The 22434-nt window shown below is 37.9% G+C and overlaps 1 protein-coding gene across 1 annotated transcript in view; it reads left to right on the plus strand.

Annotated features, from left to right (window-relative positions):
• Positions 1 to 3688, plus strand: part of SPON1 (spondin 1) — a 397925-nt gene extending 394237 nt beyond the window's left edge. The window contains exon 16 of the mRNA XM_072619685.1: positions 1692 to 3688. Coding sequence (XP_072475786.1) covers positions 1692 to 1855 — 164 coding nt within the window. The 3' untranslated portion in view covers positions 1856 to 3688. The remainder of the gene's footprint in view (positions 1 to 1691) is intronic.
• Positions 3689 to 22434: the final 18746 nt, after the last annotated feature.

Consider the following 22434-nt stretch of genomic DNA (forward strand, 5'->3'; position numbering starts at 1 on the left):
CATAAGATGATAGGGCTGGAATCAGAAAGGATCTTAGAGACCATTTAGTCTTATTTCCCAACCACTCATTTTGCAAATGAGGAAACTGAGGCCCAGTGGGGTTAAGTTCCTTGCCCAAGATTATACATGTAATAAACATCAGAGCTGGGATTGGAACCTAAGTCTTCAGTCGATGCTCATTCCAGTGTACAATGCTGAACCGTTGTTCAGTCATTTCATTTGTGTCTGATACTTTATGACCCCATTGGCAGTTTTCTTGGCAGAGGTACTGAAGTAGTTTGCCATCTCCTTCCCCAGCTCATTTTACAGATGAGGAAAGTGAGGCAAACAGGGTTAAGTGACTTGCCTAGGGTCACACAGCCAGTATATGTCTGAGTCAGATTTGAACTCAGGTCTTCTCTGACTCCAGACTGGGTGCTCTATCCAACTAGTAGATGCTCCCATCCCCTCAGTCCTCTCAAGATTGTCAATAGGCATGCACACACACCCTCCACAAGAAGATACAAGTCCCAAACAAAAGCTCACTACCCTGTCAACTAATCAAGTTGACCAAGGAACTCTCCTACACACAATTACCAGTCTGGTGCTTGGTCCTGGGAACTCATTGTTATTATACAAAAGCAGTAGAAAGGATCTTTGGGGGTCCATTTTGAGGATGATTCTCAGGAATTGGTAACCTTTAAAGTCAAAAGGAGCATAGGATACTAGGCTTTGATTAGGAGGGGACATAAATCATAAATTCCCACCCCTGTGTTTTACACTTTAGGACACTGAGGCCCAGAAAGGTTAAGCAACTTGCCCAAGGTCACACAGGTAGTAACAGAGTTGGAATTTTAACACGTGTCCACTAAATTCCACGTCCTGAGCTCTTTCTGCTGTCCCACTCTTTCTCCTTCATTACTATGATAAAAAGTGATTAAGATCAAACTCCTCAGATATCTCCTTATAAACTATGTCCCTCTCATGAGCATGGCTTCTAATACCTCTTTTCTGTTCCCTTGACTCATGTTCTTATAGCAAAGTTATGGCTTCTGAGCCTCAAAAACCATCCTAAATAATCTTTCACTTCACTCCTTTGTCCCTAACGTGAATAAATTTTCATTAGGCTAACAACATAATACAGAAGCAACATGGAGTTGGAACACTATATTTGGAGGAAGGAAAAGCTGGATTCAAATTCTGATTTGGACACTTACTAGCTGTGTGACCCTAGGCAAGTCCCATCACTTTTCTCTAATTCCTCATGTGCCTCATCTATGAAATAAGGGGGTTGGGTTCAATGGTGTCTAAGGTCTAAATTTATGATCATTTTAACCCCTAGTGAGGACACTAGCCATTAGTGAACCCAATAAATCAATGTGATGGGAGCATAGAATCACATATAAAATTTAAAGCTGCAAGAAATAAAGTGTTCCAGTTCCATCATTTTATAACTGAGGATCAGAGAGTTTGATTGACTTGCCGAAGGTCACATAGACAGTAAGTATCTGTGATAGGATTTGAACATAGGTGTTCTGATCCTAAATCTGGTACTCTTTCTACTGTACCCTTCTGCTAGTACAGAAATACATACTATCACTAGCAACTGCTATGAAACATTAACCACTTCCCAAAGTTTAGCTATAAGAGTTGCTGAACAGGTTCTAGAAACCTTACCAGAATGTCTCAATAAATGCTCATCTCTGTTTTAGGTTGTAGGATGCGTCCATGGACTGCCTGGTCAGAATGTACCAAACTTTGCGGGGGTGGGATTCAGGAGCGCTACATGACTGTAAAGAAGAGATTTAAAAGCTCCCAGTTTACCAGCTGCAAAGACAAGAAGGAGATAAGAGCGTGCAACGTTCACCCTTGTTAGCAAAATGCTGGCCTAAAACGTAACACACTGGGTTCGATGAAAAGTTGGTTTGGGTTTGAATTTTTTTTTAAAGAAATGCCAATTGTGTATATTAGTTTCATTTTTGCAGTGTGGTTTGCATACTAGGCTTGCTGGTGCAGGCAATGAGTACCTTTTACAAATACTTCCTCACAGACGTGTGCTGAGCATGGCCTCCCAGAGCTCCAGCTAGCCCTTTAGTGCGTAAAAAAAAAAATCCTAGTGGGTCATTGTGAGTCACTGAGTACTAAAACAGTCTCCATGACTGTACAGGAGAAGTAGACCAGTGTTCTAGGAGAGAAACAGGCAGAAGGAGGAAGTAGAAAGGTAAGAAAGTGAGGGAAGGCAACTTGTTTCACATGGAGAAGCATCTGTGTATTTGAATAAGAGTTAATGCTGCCTGAGCAGCGTGTTACTGACCGCTCAGGAGCATGGAAGGGTGAAAAGACATTCTCTGCCAGACCAAAGGGACCACTCTCTTTTTCTTCCCTGGCATAAACCAATCTTCTTCAGGATCACAGTCCATATCTGGTACTTTTGTTCTTAAGGTTCTCATTGGGTATCCTTATACCTTATATGGGGACATCAACCCTTTCATTGGATTGATTCATTTTCAAGAAATTTATTTTTATTATATTCAGGTCAAAATATAAGTTATTAAACACATACCATTTGCTAGGTTCCATATGGCACTGAAAATAGGGTGGGAGGATGCAAAGATAAAAAAATATAATCTCTGTCCTCCAGGATCTTACAATTTTTAGTAGAGAGGATGAGGCGTTATCGGTCACTGGTAAAAAGATTTATTGATGACTCATATGTTAAACACTGGTTAGAAATGAGTTGTTTTTTAAGTCATTTTTCCTTGGTCTTTTGTTATATTTCTTTTAGAAGCCAATCTTGTAACGTTTTTTTCTTTTTTTTTACATGGGGATATGCACTCCTGAACTATTTTCCTGACATCGGGACTGTGAAGGTTGCTCTCATTCCTAAGGTTGTCAATCATTTACTCAAGCTGTCTTCACATAGCTTTGTCATTTTTAAAGGCTTATTCATTTTAAACATTTTTTTAAGAAATAAGAAAATAACTTTCAGTTAGAATTTTTCTTCATTATACTGTTTCTTGAATTTCTTTTCAAACCATCCTTGTACCTTAAAATATCTCTTAATCTGAAATGCGTATTGTGGTGACCCAGAAGCTGTCAGAGATCACAGATACTTTCCTGGGAAAATGAATCTGAGTTGAAGGGAAGGCCTAGTCTACTTTGAAATCTCTATCTCGAGGGGGATTTGTCATGGAAGCCTACAGTGATGCCTTTGGTCTTGGGATCCAGGAATATACATAGTGACAGAAACCGAAGTGCAAAGGGACTCTTCTCCCTAGTGTCCCCAAACTCCACTGTGCATTACAAATTACCTTGCATATAATGACACGTTCTTGGAGGATGACTATGTGGCTCCAGGGATCCACCTCTTCTGACTCCATCCCAGACTGTTCTCCTTCCTTGAAGGGCCTTGGTATGAAGGGACCAATATCTCACCAGGGCTAATTCTATTTGTTCCTTAAGTTCCAGGTTAACTTTCATACCAGGGCTTTTATTATTCCTCAATCCAAATATTTACATGGGGTCTGTATGAACTATGTACAATTCTTTGAATGTCTGAAATTCTTTGAATATTCATTCTTAATAAAGAATTCCAATTAAACTTGTCAGAACAGTTTCAAATATGATATACAGAAGCTCTGTATTGGAATATATACATTATTTTCTTTAACATAAGAGACTGTTCAATAAAGATGTCATTGTGATTGCCTGGCATGTTTGTTTTTTTAAGCTAATCAACACTCTGGGTATTTGAAGTGTCTTATTACAAATCCCAGCAAATTCAACTATTTCCAATAGAAGATACAAAGTGAGCCAGGCTCCACTTCCATCATTCTATCCATCCATTTGCTCCACCTAACTTCCCAGAGAACCTTTGAATTGGTTTTATATATTTCTGTGTGTTTCGAGAGAGTTATCTGAATTTATCATTTATAGGCACAGATCACTACTTGAGGACACTGAGAGTTAAGGGACTTGACCAGGTCACAAAGTACTCATCAGAAGTAGGATAGGAACCCAGATTTTCCTGGCTCCAAGACACATACACATCTGTGTGTGTGTGTTTACTTGTTTGTTTTCCCGGACTGGTGTTTTCAGTGAAGTAGAGAGTTTCTAGTGAAGAATCCCTTCTATTAATTGCAGATCAGCACCATCTCTGCAATTTACAGTCTTCAAGAGCCGGCTGGTAGGTGCACTAAAAGATCAAGTGAGCTTCCTGGGGTCATTTGGTCAGTATATACGAAAAGCAGGGTCAGAACTCATTTCTCCCTGACTCGATGGACAGCTCCCCCATCACACTACTCTAGATTCACACATGTCCTCTAACATTTCAGTAATTTGTTAATTCATCAATATAGGTACTCCAAGCAGAGTAGATCACAATCTTGTTAGAACTTAATTGAGTCTCAGGAGTTGCTATGGCCCAAAAATTCATTACCCTAAAGCCAGCTTAGTGGGAAGCACCTCTTGACTTTCACCAGTACTCATGCCACACAAACCATTATTACTCAGTCCATCCTTGAAGCCTTTTGGGCCTGAGTAGGATCCAGAAGATCTTGTCCTTTGCTGATATTCTTTGAGAACTCACAGTCCCCTCTACACCACAAATCAAGCATCTAAGTCCAATTTTAGGATATATACCTATTTATTTGCATACACATGCACATACCAGAAAATATTAGCTTGTTAATTTTTTTAAATAGGAAGAAAAAAATTAAAAGATCGTTTCTCTATTAATCCAAAAACCCCCCTTATTCAGAGGGTCAATTTGTTGGAAGATCACTGTAACATTCGTAATAGTTCACTTCTGATTGTCCATCAGCCCAGGAAAATAATGATGCCATTGTACTGGTAATTCATTAGTTCTCAACTGACAATTTCTCACCTCACTTACCTATCTATGCTGCTAAATACTAGCACAGGAACTCCAAGAAGCTCTCTCTACAATAACGTGGTATACTTATTGTAGGACTTCCTGCCAGCACCACAGGAGACATTTTGCCTTTCCTTTCTTAGGTGGTTTGTGTTTCTTTGAAGAATTAAGGGTAAAATTGCCAGAAGTATCTTTCTTACCAAGATATTCTCTGAGGTAGTTTGATTAGTAAACAGATAATCGTCAGAAATCAAGAGAAAGACATTTACCCTACTGTTTACTTGGGCGTCTATATAGGAGTAGCAAAAAGAATTGCCATATTGATAATGGATATAATTATTACAGATGTTCAATCAACTGGAGTTCAGTATTCATTCATTGGTCATGTGATCAAGAAGTTTTAAAAATAATGATAATATTTTCCATTGAAGCATTAAGGTTTACAAATCACTTTATATTTGTTTTCTCATGTGAACCCTACAACAACCCTGTAAAATGAGTATTATATCCATTTTACAGATTAGAAAACTAAGGCTGAAAGAGGTCACAAAGAGAATGTCTAAAGCAGGATTTGAACTTGGGTCTTCCTAACTCCAGGGCCAGCACTTTATTGATGAAGCCAACTAGGGATTTTCCCTTAATGACATGCTTGATCATTTGCTTCTCTGTTTCATATATAGCAAAACATACTTTAGAGATTGAGAGTGAAGTCTTTTGAATTAAAGTCTTGAGAAAGTAAGAGATTTTATGCCATGATCACTATTTGTTGATACTAAACAAGTTGGGAGCATATTCTGAATTTGGGAGGCACTTGGGACAAATAAAGCCACATATATACTGTTTGGGCATCTATCATTACAGATAAAAACCTATGACAATAAATGAAAAGGAGGAAATGGAAAAAAAAATCTTCTGTCAAATCATTAATCATGGAATCAGTCATTAGTAAGAAATTAAAGAAAAAGCACCTACTAAGTGCATAAGATATGCCAGGCACTAAGTGTAGTAAGATATCAAAATACTTTCTAATGCCCTGTTTCTCATGATTCTAACTCAGGATGACCACTCTCAATGCTCTTGGATAGACATCTGGTAGAAAGTAAGCAATGAGAAAAGGGAGGTTCATAGAAGGATAAATCCAGATTTAGCCAAGACCTCAACAGCTCTGTGATCTGATCTCTCACATAATATTTTACAGAGGCAGAAATTGAGTCCCAGAAAGGTTAAGTGATTTGCTGAGGTCATAGAGTTAAAAAGCATCAGAAGGACAATTTTAATCCAGGTCATCTGATCAAGGAACCAATGCTCTTTCTCCAATTCTATACTGCTCTCCCATTCTATATCTAAAATGTTAAACTATGTCATGAAGCAGTACTGGCTTCACCCACTACAAATTCATTATTACTGAATACAAGGTCTTTACTTCATTGGAGGAGACTTTCCATAGTCAACCTTGTATAAATAAATAAGAATTAGTGTACTACCCAAAATCCATTTTTTAAAAAAAACCAAGGGGCAGAGCAGAAAGATGTACATACTCTAGCTCTTCCCCCACAGTACATAAAATATCTGTTAAAAAATGGCTCTAAACAAATTCTAGAGAAGCAGAAGTCACAAAACAACTGAGTGAAAGAGATTTCCAGCCCAACGTAGCCCAGAAGGCCAACAGGAAAGGTCTATCACATGGTGCATGGAACATAATACAGCCCATGGAGCCCAGCCCAGCCTTGGCTGCATGTCACCAGAAGGAACAGGATCAGAGCAGGCCTCTGGGGCAGAATCCCCGGCATCAGCTGAGGTTCTCAGATTCCTCCACCCACAAACGCCAAAGGCAGCTTCAAAGGTCAGTGAGAAACCTTTTTTCACCTGGGTGAGAAGGGAGCAGGGTCCTCCTCTAGCCCTAGCCCCAGCGCCGGGAAGCTGCAGCAGCAGCAGCATCCATTTTTGGAGCACTCGATCTAAAGTCCCTGGGGGAATTGAGCCACTGATCTGGGTCTCAGCCCTGAGTGGTGGCCCTGGGGTGAAGAAGAGTGCTGGAGACTCTGGAAAAGGAATTATACTTGCAGATCTTGGGGAGAAAAGCTTTGGTAGCTCCCAGATCAGTATGGAGGAGTAAACTCCTCTCCCTTGATTGTGCCACCTTGGAGGAACTGAGAACTTTCAGGTCCCCAGAGTATACCCTCCTCTTGACAAAGGATTCAAAAGTCAGGTAAGTGGCTGAGAAGATGCCCAAAAAAGGGAAAAATAAGACTATAGAAGGTTACCTTCTTGGTGAACAGGTATTTACTTCCATCCTTTCAGATGAGGAGGAATAATGCATACAATCAGACATAAAAGTCAAGGCTTCTGCATCCAAAATCTCCAAAATAAACATGCAATGGTCTAAAGCCATGGAAGAGCTCAAAAAGGATTTTGAAAATCAAGAAAGAGAGGTGGAGGAAAAACTGGGAAGAGAAATGAGAGCAATGCAAGAAAATCATGAAAAGTGAGTCAACAGCTTGCTAAAGGGACCCAAAAAAATGCTGAAGAAAATAACTCCTTTAATAATGGGCTAACTCAATTGGAAAAAGAGATCTAAAAAGTCAATGAGGAGAAAAATGCTTTAAAAAGCAGAATTAGCCAAATGGAAAAGGAGGTTCAAAAGCTCACTGAAGAAAATAGTTCTTTAAAAATTAGAATGGAGTAGATGGAAGCTAACGACTTTATGAGAAACCAAGAAATTGCAAAACAAAACCAAAAAATGAAAAAAATGGAAGATAATGTGAAATATCTCATTGGAAAAACAACTGACCTAGAAAATAGATCCAGGAGAAACAATTTAAAAATTATGGGACTATCTGAAAGTCATGGTCAAAAAAAAAAAGGAGCTTAGACATCATCTCTCATGAAACTATCAAGGAAAACTGTTCTGATATTCTAGAACCAGAGGGCAAAATAAATACTTAAAGAATCCACTGATCACCTCCTGAAAGAGATCCAGAGAGAAACTCCTAGGGATATTGTAGTCAAATTCCAGAGTTCCCAAGCCAAGGAGAAAATATTGCAAGCAGCTAGAAAGAAACAATTCAAGTATTGTGGAAATACAATCAGGATAGGACAAGATCTAGCAGCATCTACATTAGGGGATCAAAGGTCTTGGAATATGATACTCAGAAGTAAAAGGAACTAGGACTGAAACCAAGAATCACCTACTCAGCAAAACTGAGTATAATACTTCAGGGGAGAAAATGGCCATTCAATGAAATAGAGGATTTTCAAGCATTCTTGATGAAAAGACCACAGCTGAATAGAAAATTTGACTTTCAAACACAAGAATCAAGAGAATCATGACAAGGTAAACAGGAAAGAGAAATCATAAAGGACTTTCTAAACCTGAACTGTTTATGTTCCTACATGGAAAGATAATATTTGTAACTCTTGAAACTTTTCTCAGTATTTGGCAGTTGGAGGTATTATACAGGCACACACACACACACACATAGAGAGCACAGGGTGAGTTGAATAGGAAGGGATGATATCTAAAAATATAAAATTAAAGGGTGAGAGAGGAATATGTTGGAAGGAGAAAGGGAGAAGTGGAATGGGGCAAATTATTTCTCATAAGAGGCTTGTAAAAGTTTTTTCAAAGGAGGGGAAAAGGGGGGAGGTGAGAGGGAAAAGTGAAGGTTACTCTCATCACATCTGGCTTAAGGAAGGAATAACATGCACACTCAATTTGGTATGAAAATCTATCTTACATTACAGGAAAGTAGGGGAGAAGGGGATAAGTGAGGTGTGTGGGGGAATGATAGAAGGCAGGGCACATGCGAGGAGGAGGTAATTGGGAGTAAACACTTTTGGGCAGGGACAAGGCCAAAAGAGAGAATAGAATTAATGGGGGCAGGATAGGATGGAGAAAAATACTTAGTCTTTCACAACATGACTTTTATGAAAGTCTTTTGCATAAGTATACCTATATAACCTATATTGAATTGCTTGCCATCTCACTGGGGATGGGTGGGGAGGAGGAAGGAAGAGAAGTTGGAACTCAAAGTTTTAGGAACAAATGTTGAGAATTGCTTTTGCATACAACTGGGAAATAAGAAATACAGGTAATGGGGCATAGAACTTTATCTTGCCTTATAAGACAAGAGAAAAGTTGGGTATAAGAAAAAGGAGGGGTGTGATAGAAGGGAGGGCAGATTGGGGGAAGGGGTAATCAGAATGTATGATGTTTTGGGATGGGGGAGGGGAGAGAAGGGGAGAAAATTTGGAACTCAAAATTTTGTGGAAACGAACATTGAAAATTAAAAAAAAATAAATAAACATAAAAAAGCCAAGACATCATATTTCAAGAATTACCTTTGTAAAACTGCCTCACTGTCTCAGAAGCAGAGAACAAAATAGAAATTGAAAGAATTGACCAATGACCTTCTGAAAGAGATCTCAAATTTTCTGATAGCCAAACTTCAAGCAACCAGAAATAAACAATTCAAATACCATGGTTCCAGTCAGGATCATACAAGATTTAGCAGCTACCATGTTAAAGAAGTGAAGGGCTTGGGATATGATATTCCAGAAGATAACAAAGCTAAGATGATAACCAAGAATAACCTACTCAGCAAAACTGAGTATAATCCTTCAGGGGGAAAATGGAGATTTAATGAAATAGGGAACTTTCAAACATTCTTGATGAAAAGATTGGATCTGAATAGAAAATATTACACTCGAACACATGACTCAAAAGAAGTATAAAAAGATAAACATAAGAGAGAAATCATAAGTGACTTAATAAGGTTAAATTTTTTTACTTTCCTATATGGGAAAGTGATATAGATAACTCCTAAAAACTTTATCATTCTTAAGGTATTTAAAAGTATTCAAGATAGACAGAAGGCATGAATAAGAGTGAGTTGATTACATTGGGATGATTCTACACACACAAAATGGAGGGTTTATAAAGAGGGATGCACTGGGAGAAAGGAAAGGAATAATGGGGAATATATTTAACTATATTGCATATATAATATAAATACTAAATATGAATATATACATATTCATTATATATTACATAAATAGTAAAGACAAATATTTATATTTTACTTTATGTATACATATATACATATATACTTGGCAGCAGTTAGAACAAAAGAGACTTTTGAGAAGGAATAGAGATTTTTTTTAAAAAAGAGAAAAGGATAAACAGAAAAAAAATTGGATGGAAGGATTTTTTAAACTACAATTAGTAATCATAACTGTGAATGCAAATGGTAAGCAAAATGGATTAGAAATCAGAAATCAACAATGTGTTGTTTACAAGAAAAACACTTGAAGCAGACACACACACAAAGTTAAAATAAGCAGACAGAGTATGATCCATTACAATTCAATGAAGTAAAAAAGGTGGGGAGTAGCAATCATGATCTCAAACCAAAAGCACACCTTATTAAAAGAAGTAATTAGGCCAACTATAATTTGCTAACAGGTACCACGGACAATCAGTTAATATCAATACCAAATATATATGTACTAAATGGCACAGCATCTAAATTCTTAAATACATTATGGAAGGAAATAGACAGCAAAACTATATTAGCAAAGACCTCAACTTGCCCCTCTTAGAGCTAGATAAATCTGTTAGTTATAGACCTCTGGAGAAAACTGAATGAGAATCGAAAGGACTATACATTTCCTCAGCTATACATAGCACATTCACAAAAATTGACTGTGTATTAGTACATAAAACCTCACAACCAAATGTAGAAAATTTTTTAAAAATGCAATCTTTTCAGATCAAAATGCAATAAAAATTACGCTCAATAAAGGACCTTGGAAGCATAGATTAAAAGCTAATTGGAAAATAATCTAATCCTAAAAATGAGTGGGTCAAAGAAACAAATATAGAAATAACAATTTTGTTAAAGAAAATGACAACAATGAGGCAACATAGCAAAATTTGTAAGATGCTCTGTATGCATATATAAATAAAAGAAAGATCAGATCAATGAATTGAACATACAACTAAAAAACCCAGAAAAATCATAAAAGAAAAATTATAAATTAATCCCCAAAGTGGAAAACCTGAAAATCAAAGGAGAAATTAGTCAAAATTGAAGTTAAAAAAAGAACTCATAAATATCCTAAAAACTGGTTTTATGAAAACAAAATAAAACAGATGAACCATTGGTTAATTTGATTTTAGAAAAAAAGAAAGCCAAATTACCCATGTCAAAATTCAAAGGAGCAAATATACTTCTATTAAAGATGAAATCAAATCAATTATTGGGAGCTTTTTAGCCCAATTATATGCACATAAAACTGACAATCTAAGTAAAATTAATCGAAGTGCATATTTACAAAAAATTGCCCAAATGAATAAAAGAGGAAATTGAATACTTAAATAATACTATCTTAAAAAAAGAAAATGAATAAGCTATAAATGAACTCTCTAGTAAAATATTCCCAGGACCAGCTGGATTTAAAAGTAAATTCTACCAAATATTTAAGAAACAATTTATCCCAACCCTATATAAACTACTTGAGGGGAAAATGAATGAAGAAATCTTACTGAAATCCTTTTATAATGCACATATGTTTTTGATTATGGTACCTAAATCAGGGAGAGCAAAAATAAATAAAGAAAACATTAGGTTAATTTTCCTAATAAATATTGATGGAAAGTTTTTAAATAACAAGCTACAAAAGTGATTATAGCAATACATCTCAAAGATCACACACTATGATCAGGTGGAATTTATAATAGGAATGCAGGGCTAATTTAGTATTTGGAAAGCTATAATTGACCACATCAGTAACAAAAACAACAAAAATAACATAATTATCTCAATAGATGCAGAAAAAGCTTTTGACAAAATATGACACTCATTTCTATTAAAATCACTAGGAAGCATAGAAATAAATGGAATCTTTCTTAAAATTATAACTAGTGTCTATCTAAAAGCAAGAGTATGCATTGTATATAAGAGGGAGAAACTAGAAGCCTCCCCAATAAGATTAGGGGTAAAACAAGGATGTTCAAAAATTGAAGGAATAAAAATAAACAATAAGGTAATAAATATTATTTTCAGACAACATTATGGTGTACTTAGAAAATAAATTAAAAAATGAAACATTTAGCAACTTTAATAAAGTTGCAGGATATAATGTAAACTAGGGGGGAAGAGCCAAGATGGAGGAGTAGAAAGACACACATATGCTAGCTCCTAACCCACAGCCCATAAAATACGTGTAAAGAAGAACTCCCAACAAATTCTGGAGCAGCAGAAGCCACAGAACAACTGAGCAGAGGAGATTTCTGTTCCAGAGAGACCTGAAAAACTGACACCAAAAGTCTGTCATGCACCGGACCGGGAGCAGAGACCAGCCCTGCATTGGCCACACAGCACCAAGGGGAGGAGATCCTAGCAGGCTTCAGGGATAGAATCTCCAGTGGCAGCGCAGATCCCTCCACCCACAGGCGCCAAAGGTCAGTGAGAGGGTCTTTTCAGCTTGCCAAGAGGGGAGCGGGGTGTCCCCATGACTCAGGCCCCCTCGGGAGGCAGCAGCAGAGGCAGCAGCAGACAGGGTCTCCCAAAGCAGGCAAGAACTTGGATCCATTGTTGAAAGTCACCACATAAACCCCCTGAGGGAACTGAGCCCCATGTGGTGGCCCTGCCCCCACCTGAGCACCTGAACTTAATCTCACACTGAATAGCAGCCCCACCCCAGCTGAAAGCCCTGAGGCTGGGAAGCAGCATTTGAATCTCAGCCCCTAAGCACTAGCTGGGTGGAACTGGAGGAGAGGTGGGTGTGGAGAGGAAACTCAGAAGTCAAGTCACTGGCTGGGAAAATGCCCAGAAAAGGGGGGTAAAAATAAGACCATAGAAGGTTACTTTCTTGGGGAACAGGTGTCTCCTCCTATCCCTTTGGATGAGGAAGAACAAAGCATACTGTCAGAGGAAGTCAAGGGCCCTCCCTCCAAAGGTGACTTATACTTGGCTCAAACAATAGAAGACCTTAAAAAACAAGTCAGCAGTTTACTAAAGGAGAACCAAAAAAACGCTGAGGAAAATAGCAGCTTTAAAAAGAGGCTAACTCAGGGGGTGGAGCCAAAATGGCGGAGTAGAAAGGCACACATACACATAGCGCCAAACCCACAGCCCATAGAACATCTGTAAAAAAGAACTCCCGGCGAATTCTGGAGCAGCAGAGGCAACAGAACAATGGAGCGGAGGAGATTTCTGTTCCAGAGAGCCTGAAAACCTCTCGCAAAAGATCTTCGCACTGCAGACATGGAGCCAAGCCCAGTCCTGCCTTGGCCGCGCGATGCTGAGAGGAGCAGATCCGAGCGGGCTTCAGGGACAGAATCTCCAGTGGCCACGTGGGTCCCTCCACCCACAGGTGACAAGGGTCGGTGAGAGGGTCTCTTTGGTGGGTCGAGAGGGGAGTAGGGTGCCCCCATAACTCAGGCCCCCTCGGGAGGCAGCAGCAGAGGCGGGAGCAGACCAGGCCTCCCAAGCAGGCAGGAGCCTGGATCCATTGTTGAAGGTCTCTGCGTAAACCCCCTGAGGGAACGGAGCCCGTGAGGTGGCCCTGCCCCCACACGGGCATCTAAACTTCATCTCACACTGAATAGCAGCCCTGCCCCCCACCGAAAGCCCTGAAGCTGGGAAGCAGCATTTGAATCTCAGACCCCAAGCATTGGCGGGGAGGATCCGGAGGCGAAGTGGGTGTAAAGAGAATATTCAGAAGTCAAGTAACTGGCTAGGAAAATGCCCAGAAAAGGGAAAAGAAATAAGACTATAGAAGGTTACTTTCTTGGTGAACAGGCATTTGCTCCCTTCCTTTCTGATGAGGAAGAACAATGCTTACCATCAGGGAAAGACACAGAAGTCAAGGCTTCCGTATCCCAGCCCACTCAATGGGCTCAGGCCATGGAAGAGCTCAAAAAGAATTTTGAAAATCAAGTTAGAGAGGTGGAGGAAAAACTGGGAAGAGAAATGAGAGACATGCAGGTAAAGCATGAACAGCAGGTCAGCACCCTGCTAAAGGAGACCCAAAAAAATGCTGAAGAAAGTAACACCTTGAAAAATAGGCTAACTCAATTGGCAAAAGAGGTTCAAAAAGCCAATGAGGAGAAGAATGCTTTCAAAAGCAAAATTAGCCAAATGGAAAAGGAGATTCAAAAGCTCACTGAAGAAAATAGTTCTTTCAAAATTAAAATGGAACAGATGGAGGCTAATGACTTTATGAGAAACCAAGAAATCATAAAACAAAACCAAAAGAAAGAAAAAATGGAAGATCATGTGAAATATCTCATTGGAAAAATAACTGACCTGAAAAATAGATCCAGGAGAGACAATTTAAAAATTATGGGACTACCTGAAAGCCATGATCAAAAAAAGAGCCTAGACATCATCTTTCATGAAATTATCAAGGAAAACTGCCCTGATATTCTAGAATCAGAGGGCAAAATAAATATTCAAGGAATCCACAGAACACCGCCTGAAAGAGATCCAAAAAGAGAAACTCCTAGGAACACTGTGGCCAAATTCCAGAGTTCCCAGGTCAAGGAGAAAATATTGCAAGCAGCTAGAAAGAAACAATTCAAGTATTGTGGAAATACAATCAGGATAACACAAGATCTAGCAGCTTCTACATTAAGAGACTGAAAGTCATAGAATAGGATATTCCAGAAATCAAAGGAACTAGGACTAAAACCAAGAATCACCTACCCAGAAAAACTGAGTATAATACTTCAGGGGAAAAATTGGTCTTTCAATGAAATAGAGGAATTTCAAGCATTCTTGATGAAAAGACCAGAGCTGAAAAGAAAATTTGACTTTCAAACACAAGAATGAAGAGAAGGATGAAAAGGTCAACAACAAAGAGAAGTCATAAGGGACTTACTAAAGTTGAACTGTTTACATTCCTACATGGAAAGACAATATTTGTAACTCTTGAAACTTTTCAGTATCTGGGTACTGGGTGGGATTACACACACACACATGCGCACACACACACACACACACACACACACACACACACACACACACACACACACATAGAGACAGAGTGCACAGAGTGAATTAAAGAGGATGGGATCATATCTTAAAAAAATGAAATCAAGCAGTGAGAGAGAAATATATTGGGAGGAGAAAGGGAGAAATGGAATGGGGCAAATTATCTCTCATAAAAGAGGCAAGCAAAAGACTTATTAGTGGAGGGATAAAGAGGGGAGGTGAGAGAAAAACATGAAGTTTACTCTCATTACATTCCACTAAAGGAAGGAATAAAATGCACACTCATTTTGGTATGAAAACCTATCTTACAATACAGGAAAGTGGGGGAGAAGGGGATAAGCAGGGTGGGGGGGATGATGGAAGGGAGGGCATGGGGAGGAGGGAGCAATTTGAGGTCAACACTCATGGGGAGGGACAGGATCAAAAGAGAGAATAGAAGTAATGGGGGACAGGATAGGATAGAGGGAAATATAGTTAGTCTTACACAATACGACTATTATGGAAGTCATTTGCAAAACTACACAGATTTGGCCTATATTGAATTGCTTGCCTTCCAAAGGGAAGGGGTGGGGAGGGAGGGAGGTAAAGAAGTTGGAGCTCAAAGTGTTAGGAACAACTGTCGAGGACTGTTCTTGCCACTAGGAAATAAGAAATACAGGTAAAGGGGTATAGAAAGTTATCTGGCCCTACAGGACAAAAGAGAAGATGGAGACAAGGGCAGAGAGGGATGATAGAAGAGAGAGCAGATTGGTCATAGGGGCAATTAGAATGCTTGGTGTTTGGGGGGGGAGGGGACAAAAGGGGAGAAAATTTGGAACCCAAAATTTTGTTAAAATGAATGTTAAAAGTTAAATAAATAAATAAAAAGAAAAAAAAGAAGGTAACTCAATTGGAAAAAGAGGTCCAAAAAGCCAATGAGGAGAAGGAGGTGTTAAAAAGCAGAATTAGCCAAATGGAGGAGAAGGTTCAAAAGCTCACTGAAAAAAAAATTCATTGAAAGAGAGAATTGAGTCCAGGGAAAAGAATGACTATGAGTTAAACCAAGAAGTTAGTAAACAAAATCAAATATTTTAAAAAATAAAAGATGAGATGAAAGAACTCATTGGAAAAACAGCTGACCTGGAAAATAGATCCAGGAGAAACAATTTAAAAATTATTGGACTACCTGCAAGCCATGATCAAAAAAAGAGCCTAGACAATATCTTCCATGAAATTATCAAGGAAAACTGCCCTGATGTTATAGAATCAGAGGGCAAAATGGATACTGAAAAAATTCATTGCTCACCCCCTGAAAGAAAACCGAACAGAGAAAACCGAACATTTATAGGAATGTTGTGGCCAAATTTCAGAGTTCCCAGATCAAGGAGAAAATACTACAAACAGCTAGCAAGAAACAATTTGAGTACTGCGGAAATACAATCAGGATAGCACAGGATCTGGCAGCTTCAACATTAAATGAATGAAGGGCTTGGAATAGGATATTTCAGAAGTCAAAGGAACTGGGATTGAAGCCAAGAATCACCTACCCAGCATATCTGAATATAATACTTCAAGGGAAAAGAATGGACATTCAGTGATAGAGATAAATTTGAAGATTTCATGTTGAGAAAAAGACCAGATCTGTATTTAAAAATGTGCCTTCCCAAGACAAGAATCAAGAGAAGCATGAAAAGGTAAACAGGGGGGAAAAATCATAAAAGACTCTCTAAAGCTGAACTGTTTACACTACTTCATGGAAAGAAAATATTTTTAACTGGAATCTTTTCTCTGTATTTGGGTAGTTGGAGAGATTGTACACACACACTCACACACATACAAATAGATAGAGAGTACAGGGTATATTATATCAGAAGAGATGATATCTACATACACACACACAAAAATAAATAAATGAAATAAAAATTAAGGGGTAAAGGAGGAAAATACCAGGAAGAGAAAGGGAGTAATGAAACAGGGCAGGCTATAACTCATAAAAGAGATAAGAAAAATCTTATTCAATAGAGGAGATAAGGGAGAAGGGGAGTGGAGGGGAATAAAGCTACTCTCCCCACATGTGGCTGAATGAAGGAATAACATACTCACTAAATTTGATATGAAAATTTATATCACACCACAGGAAAGTAGGAGAGGAGGCAACAAGTGGAGTGAAGGGAATGTTAGAAAGGAGGGCAAATGGGAGAAGGAAGTCACTAGAAATAAACACTTTCGAGAAAGTCAATTGTAAGGAGGGAAAATAAGGGGGATAGGGTAGGTCAGAGGGCAATATAATTAGTATTACATAACATGATTATTATGGAAGTCTTTTGCAAAACAACACATGTTTAGTTTGTATTGAATTGCTTCCTTTCTTAGTGGGGCTGGGGAGGGAGTGGGGGAGGGAGAGAAGTTGGAATTCAAAGTAGTAGAAATGAATGTTGAGAATTTTTACTGCATATAATCGGGAAATAAGAATTATAGGGATAGGAGTATGGAAATTTATTTTGCCTGCAAGAAAAGAAGGAAGAGGGGATAGGACAGGAGTGGGGTGTGATGGAGGAGAGGGTACATTGAGGGAAGGAGCAACCAGAATGCAAGGTATTAGGAAGTGGGGAGAGGGGGGTGATGGGGAGAAAAATTGGTCATGTTACAAAGTGAGGTAAAAGCAATTAGTATTAAAACAATAGACTGAATTAATTACTGAGAATAAATCAATGACATCTTTAGTTTGGAGAAAAGAATTTCAGTCTAACTTTCCAAGAGGAAGGTAACCTCTGACAAAATTTGGCATTGATGGAAAAGTCAAGGTTTTAATGGTAAGTTTGATTTTATGATTGCCATTTAATCAGGAACTAGAACATGTATAGAAAGACATGTAAGCCACTTAAGACTTGCCTAAAAGATGTTCCTTAGCCAAAGTGAAACTATAATCATATTTTAAACCTGGTTATAGGAACTTGCCATTTTTAGATGCTATGGGACTACTAAGTGACTGTTCTTCTGAGTCTAACTCCAGGTATGGGAAGCAAAAAAGGCAATCTGAGCCTCCATTACATGATGCCAGTATGCTCATGAGATGCTGGTATGAACTATATAGGTGATCTCAAGGGAAGAGTGGGAGAGCAGCTGTTCAGCATGGGCTGAGGTGGGATTCTCCTGACTCAATTTCCCCACTGACACCTGGCAGACTTTAAGCCTGACTGAATGCAAGTGGACAGTCTACTCCTGCCTGGAATAGACATGATGTTGGGGAGATATTGTTTCCCTGCAATGTCCTTAACTCTTGGTGGCAATTTCCTATAGTCAAAAAGTTTGTAAGCTTAATACCAGATCTATTAAATTATAGATTATGGGTAGAGGAACATCCGAGGCTGTCTAAAATTAAGCTATTAGGCATAGGACTTTAGACCAACAAGATTAAGTTAGGGTCCTTTTATTCTTAGTAATACTGTGGAGACAATTAGGTCAAGACATTGTGAAGTTAGCAACACAAATATTATCTGTGTCTCAGTTGGCTTATGTTTAAAAAAAAATTCTTTTGTGGCCCATATTGTAAATGTTTTAAAAAGATGTATCACCTGACCAAAAGTTTGAATTGCTTCATCTGTTATAAACTGTGTTAAAAATAAATAACATAAAACAATATAAACCAACATAAATCATCAGCATATCCATGTTATCAAAAAAAAACAGAAGAAAGAGATAAAAGAAGAAATTCCATTTAAAATAATTGAAGATAGTATAAGATACTTGGGAGTCTCCCAGTCAAGACAAACCCAGGGACTATATGAACACATATAGTGGTTTTTTAAAAGTTTTTTCAGAAAATTTAAAATTTTTTCACAAAAAAATAATTTAAACAATTGGAGAAATATTATTGACTCATAGCTTAAGCCAATATAATAAAAATGACCAATTCCACCCAAATTAATTCACTTATTTAGTGTTATACCATTCAAACTACCAAAAAATTATTTTATAGACTTAGAAAAAATAACAACAAAATTCACCTGGAAGAACAAGAGGTCAAGAACATAAAAAGAAACAATTTTTTTAACGTGAAGAAAGGTCTAGCAATATCAGATGTCAAACTATATTTAAAAATATTACTAATCAAAACAGGGGTAGCTAGGCAGCAGAGAAACCAGAAAGATTCATTTTCATGAGTTCAAATCTAGCCTCAGACTCTTACCAGCTGTGTGACCTTGGGCAAGTTACTTATCCCTGTTTGCCTCAGTTCCTCCTCAATGAAAATGAGTGGGGGGGAAATTGGCAAACTAGTTGGAGCAGCAAGCATCCTGACTTGCTAGCACAGATTCTTAGATCTGCTTTTCTAAAAGGAAAACAACTTTTGAGGGATCAACAATCTTCTTTAATCACATATATTAATAGAGAAAATACAAGCAGAGGAATAAAGACCAACAGACAGGGTTTCTATCTGACCATAAACAATAAATGCATCACAGATTAACAGACAGATGCAACAGTCTGTTGTTCGTGTGTGTGCGTGTGTGTGTGTGTGTGTGTGTGTGTGTGTGTGTGTGTGTGGTTACCAGAGAAAGAAGCATCAACATCTGGATTTTCAAAGTGGCCATGGGGGGACTCCTTAACAGCTACTCAGAGTCTCATTTGGCACATGAACTCTCTTCCAAAGAGTAAGCCCCAAAGCCAAGCCTCACCTCAAAGTATAGGTACACTTTTTAGAGTTGGAGGGCATCAAAACACTCTTGACCCAGTGCCTCATTAGAAATTAACAAAAGGTGTGAGCCTTCCTACAAAACAAGCCTCCCCAGTCAAACTTTCCTTAATGGGTGAGGAAGATCTTTAATTTTTATACCACTCCAGTGTCTTTACAAGAAAACCCAGAAATGGAGTCATGAAGAGTCAGACATGACTGAACAACTGATCAAGAACAAAAACATCAAAACAATCTGGTACCAGTTAAGAAATAGAGTGGTGGATCAGTGGAATGGATTAGTACACAACACATAGTGGTAAATGATTATAATTATCTAGCGTTTCATAAGTCCTAAATTCCAAGTTTAGGGGCAAGAACTCACCATTTGACATAGTTCCTGGGAAAACTAGAAAGCAGTTTGACAGAAACTAAACATAGAACAATATCTTATATTGTATATAAAGATAAGGTCAAAATGGGTAAATGATCTAAAAAGGGATAAGATTATAAGTAAATTAGGGGACCATAGAAAAATATACTTGTTAGATCTATGAATAAAGGAAGAATTTGTTATCAAATAAGAAATAGGGAGAACCATAGCAAGGAAAAGTGATAATTTTTGATTACATGAAATTAAAAAGGATGTGCATAAACAAAACCAATGCAGCTAAAATGGAAGGAAAGCAAAGCTTGAAACTGAAAAAAAATTTTAGCAACTTTCCCTGATAAAAGCCTCATTTTTCAAATATATAGGGAACTGAGGCAAAATTTATAAAAAAAAAAAAAAAAGAGCCATTCTTCAACTGATAAATTGCCAAAGGATATGAACAGGCAGTTTTCAGAAGAAAAAACAAAGCCATTAAAAGTCACATGAAAAAATCTCCAATTCACTACTGAATAAATAAATATGTTTATTATATATTATATTATATATATTATAAATAAATAAATAAATAAAAATAATTTCGAAGTAGGACCCTCACCTATCAGATGGGCCAATATGACAAAAAATGAAAATGATAAACGCTGGAAACAATGTGGAAAAATTGGGACACTAATGCCCTGTTGGTGGAGTTGTAAACTAGTCCAACCATTCTAGAGAACAATTTGGAACTATGCCCAAAGGGCAATAAAACTGTGTATACTCTTTGACTCAGTAATAACATTATTAGAGGGGCAGCTAGGTGGAGCAGTGAATAGAAAGAACACCAGTGCAGGAGTCAGGAGGACCTGAGTTCAAGTCTCACCTCAGACATGTGGCATTCGCTAGCTGTGTGACCTCGGGCAAGTCAGTTAATCCCAATTGTCTCATCCTGGGTCATCTCCAGTCATCCTGATGAATATCTGGTGACTGGATTCAGATGGTTCAGGAGGAGAAGTGAGGCTGGTGACCTGCACAGCCCTCCCTCACTCAGAACAGTCATGAGCAGGTCATGTCGTCATTTCTCTGATGGCATGGTCTTCTTCGGCAATGAAGGACAAATACAAACACAACACTACTAGACTTGTATCCTGAAGAGATCAAAGAAAAAAGAAAAAAACTATATTTACAAAAATATTTATAACAGTTCCTTTCGTGATAGCAAAGAATTGGAAACTGAGAGGATGCCCATCAATTGTAGAACGGCTGAACAAGTTGTGATATGATTTTTACTACTAAATCCTACTGTACTATAAGAAATGATGAGCAGGATTGTTTCAGAAAAGCCTAGGAAGATTTATATGAATTTGCACAAAGCAAAATAAGCAGAATCAGGCCAGCGTATACAATAATAGCAATATTGTAATAATAAGCTATGGAAGACTAAGCTACTCTTATCAAGACAGCGATCCAAGACAATTCCAAAGCCTAGATAAAAAAAAAAAAAAAAGCCATCCACCTTCAGAGAGAGATGGTGAACTCAGGAATGCAGATTAAAGCAAGCTTTTTTCATTTACATTATTTCTCTTGCTTTGTGCAACATAGCTAATGGAGAAATATTGTTTGCATGCCTTCAAATTAATAATTGATAATTACTTGTCTCCTCAACAGTAGGAGAGGAACAAGAAAAGGAGAGAATTTGGAACTCAAAATTTTTAATGAATGTTTAAAATAAATGAATGAATGGATAAGAATTTCACAAAACAAAGTGAGAAGACAGACTAATAAAACAGATCCATTTAGTTCTTGCAAAGGTTGGCCAAGCGCACTGCATTTTATACATTTGTTTCTCAATGACATTATCTGTTCATGCGAGTTTCCAAAGATGATGTATTAAATAGGGGACCGTGAGTTATTTCACATTTTTGGAATGTGTTTTTCTCATTCCTTTTCCCTGGGCATCATCCATTCATCTTTTCAGTAACTTCATTGCTATTATGAAGTCCTAGGCTAAGCTCAGTTTCACATGTTCAAGGCTGATTAACCCTAAAATAATCATTAGACAGGATTTAATTCATAAGATTACAAATTTAAACCTAGAAGGGACTTTGGAAACCACCTACTTTAACTCCCTCATTTTACAAATGAAGAAAGTCAGAATCCAAGAGGTTAAATGTTTTGCCCAATGTCACACAGATGGCAGAAGTGGGGTCCTCTTTCTCAATTCAATAACAACTATTTATTACACATCTATTACATAAAAGTCACTGTGTTAGGGCCTGGGAACACAACAATGAAGAATATCATAGTCCCTGACCTTAAAGAACTTAAAATTTGTTAAGTAGAATGGATGAGTCAAACTTTAGAATGGACTCTCTGATGCTTCCTGGGTCAGTCAGCAGATACCCCTCTACCATCATCTACTCTGGTATCTCCCATTTATTTACTCTCAATAGTCATTGTACTCCCACTATGGATTCCATAAAACTGCAAGGGACCCTAGAAGTCATCTATGCCACTTTTCTCATTTTATAGAGGAAACTGAGGCACAGAAAGATGTAAGTCA

The sequence above is a fragment of the Notamacropus eugenii genome, chromosome 6 (genome assembly GCF_028372415.1).
Source record: "Notamacropus eugenii isolate mMacEug1 chromosome 6, mMacEug1.pri_v2, whole genome shotgun sequence".
NCBI lineage: Eukaryota > Metazoa > Chordata > Mammalia > Diprotodontia > Macropodidae > Notamacropus > Notamacropus eugenii.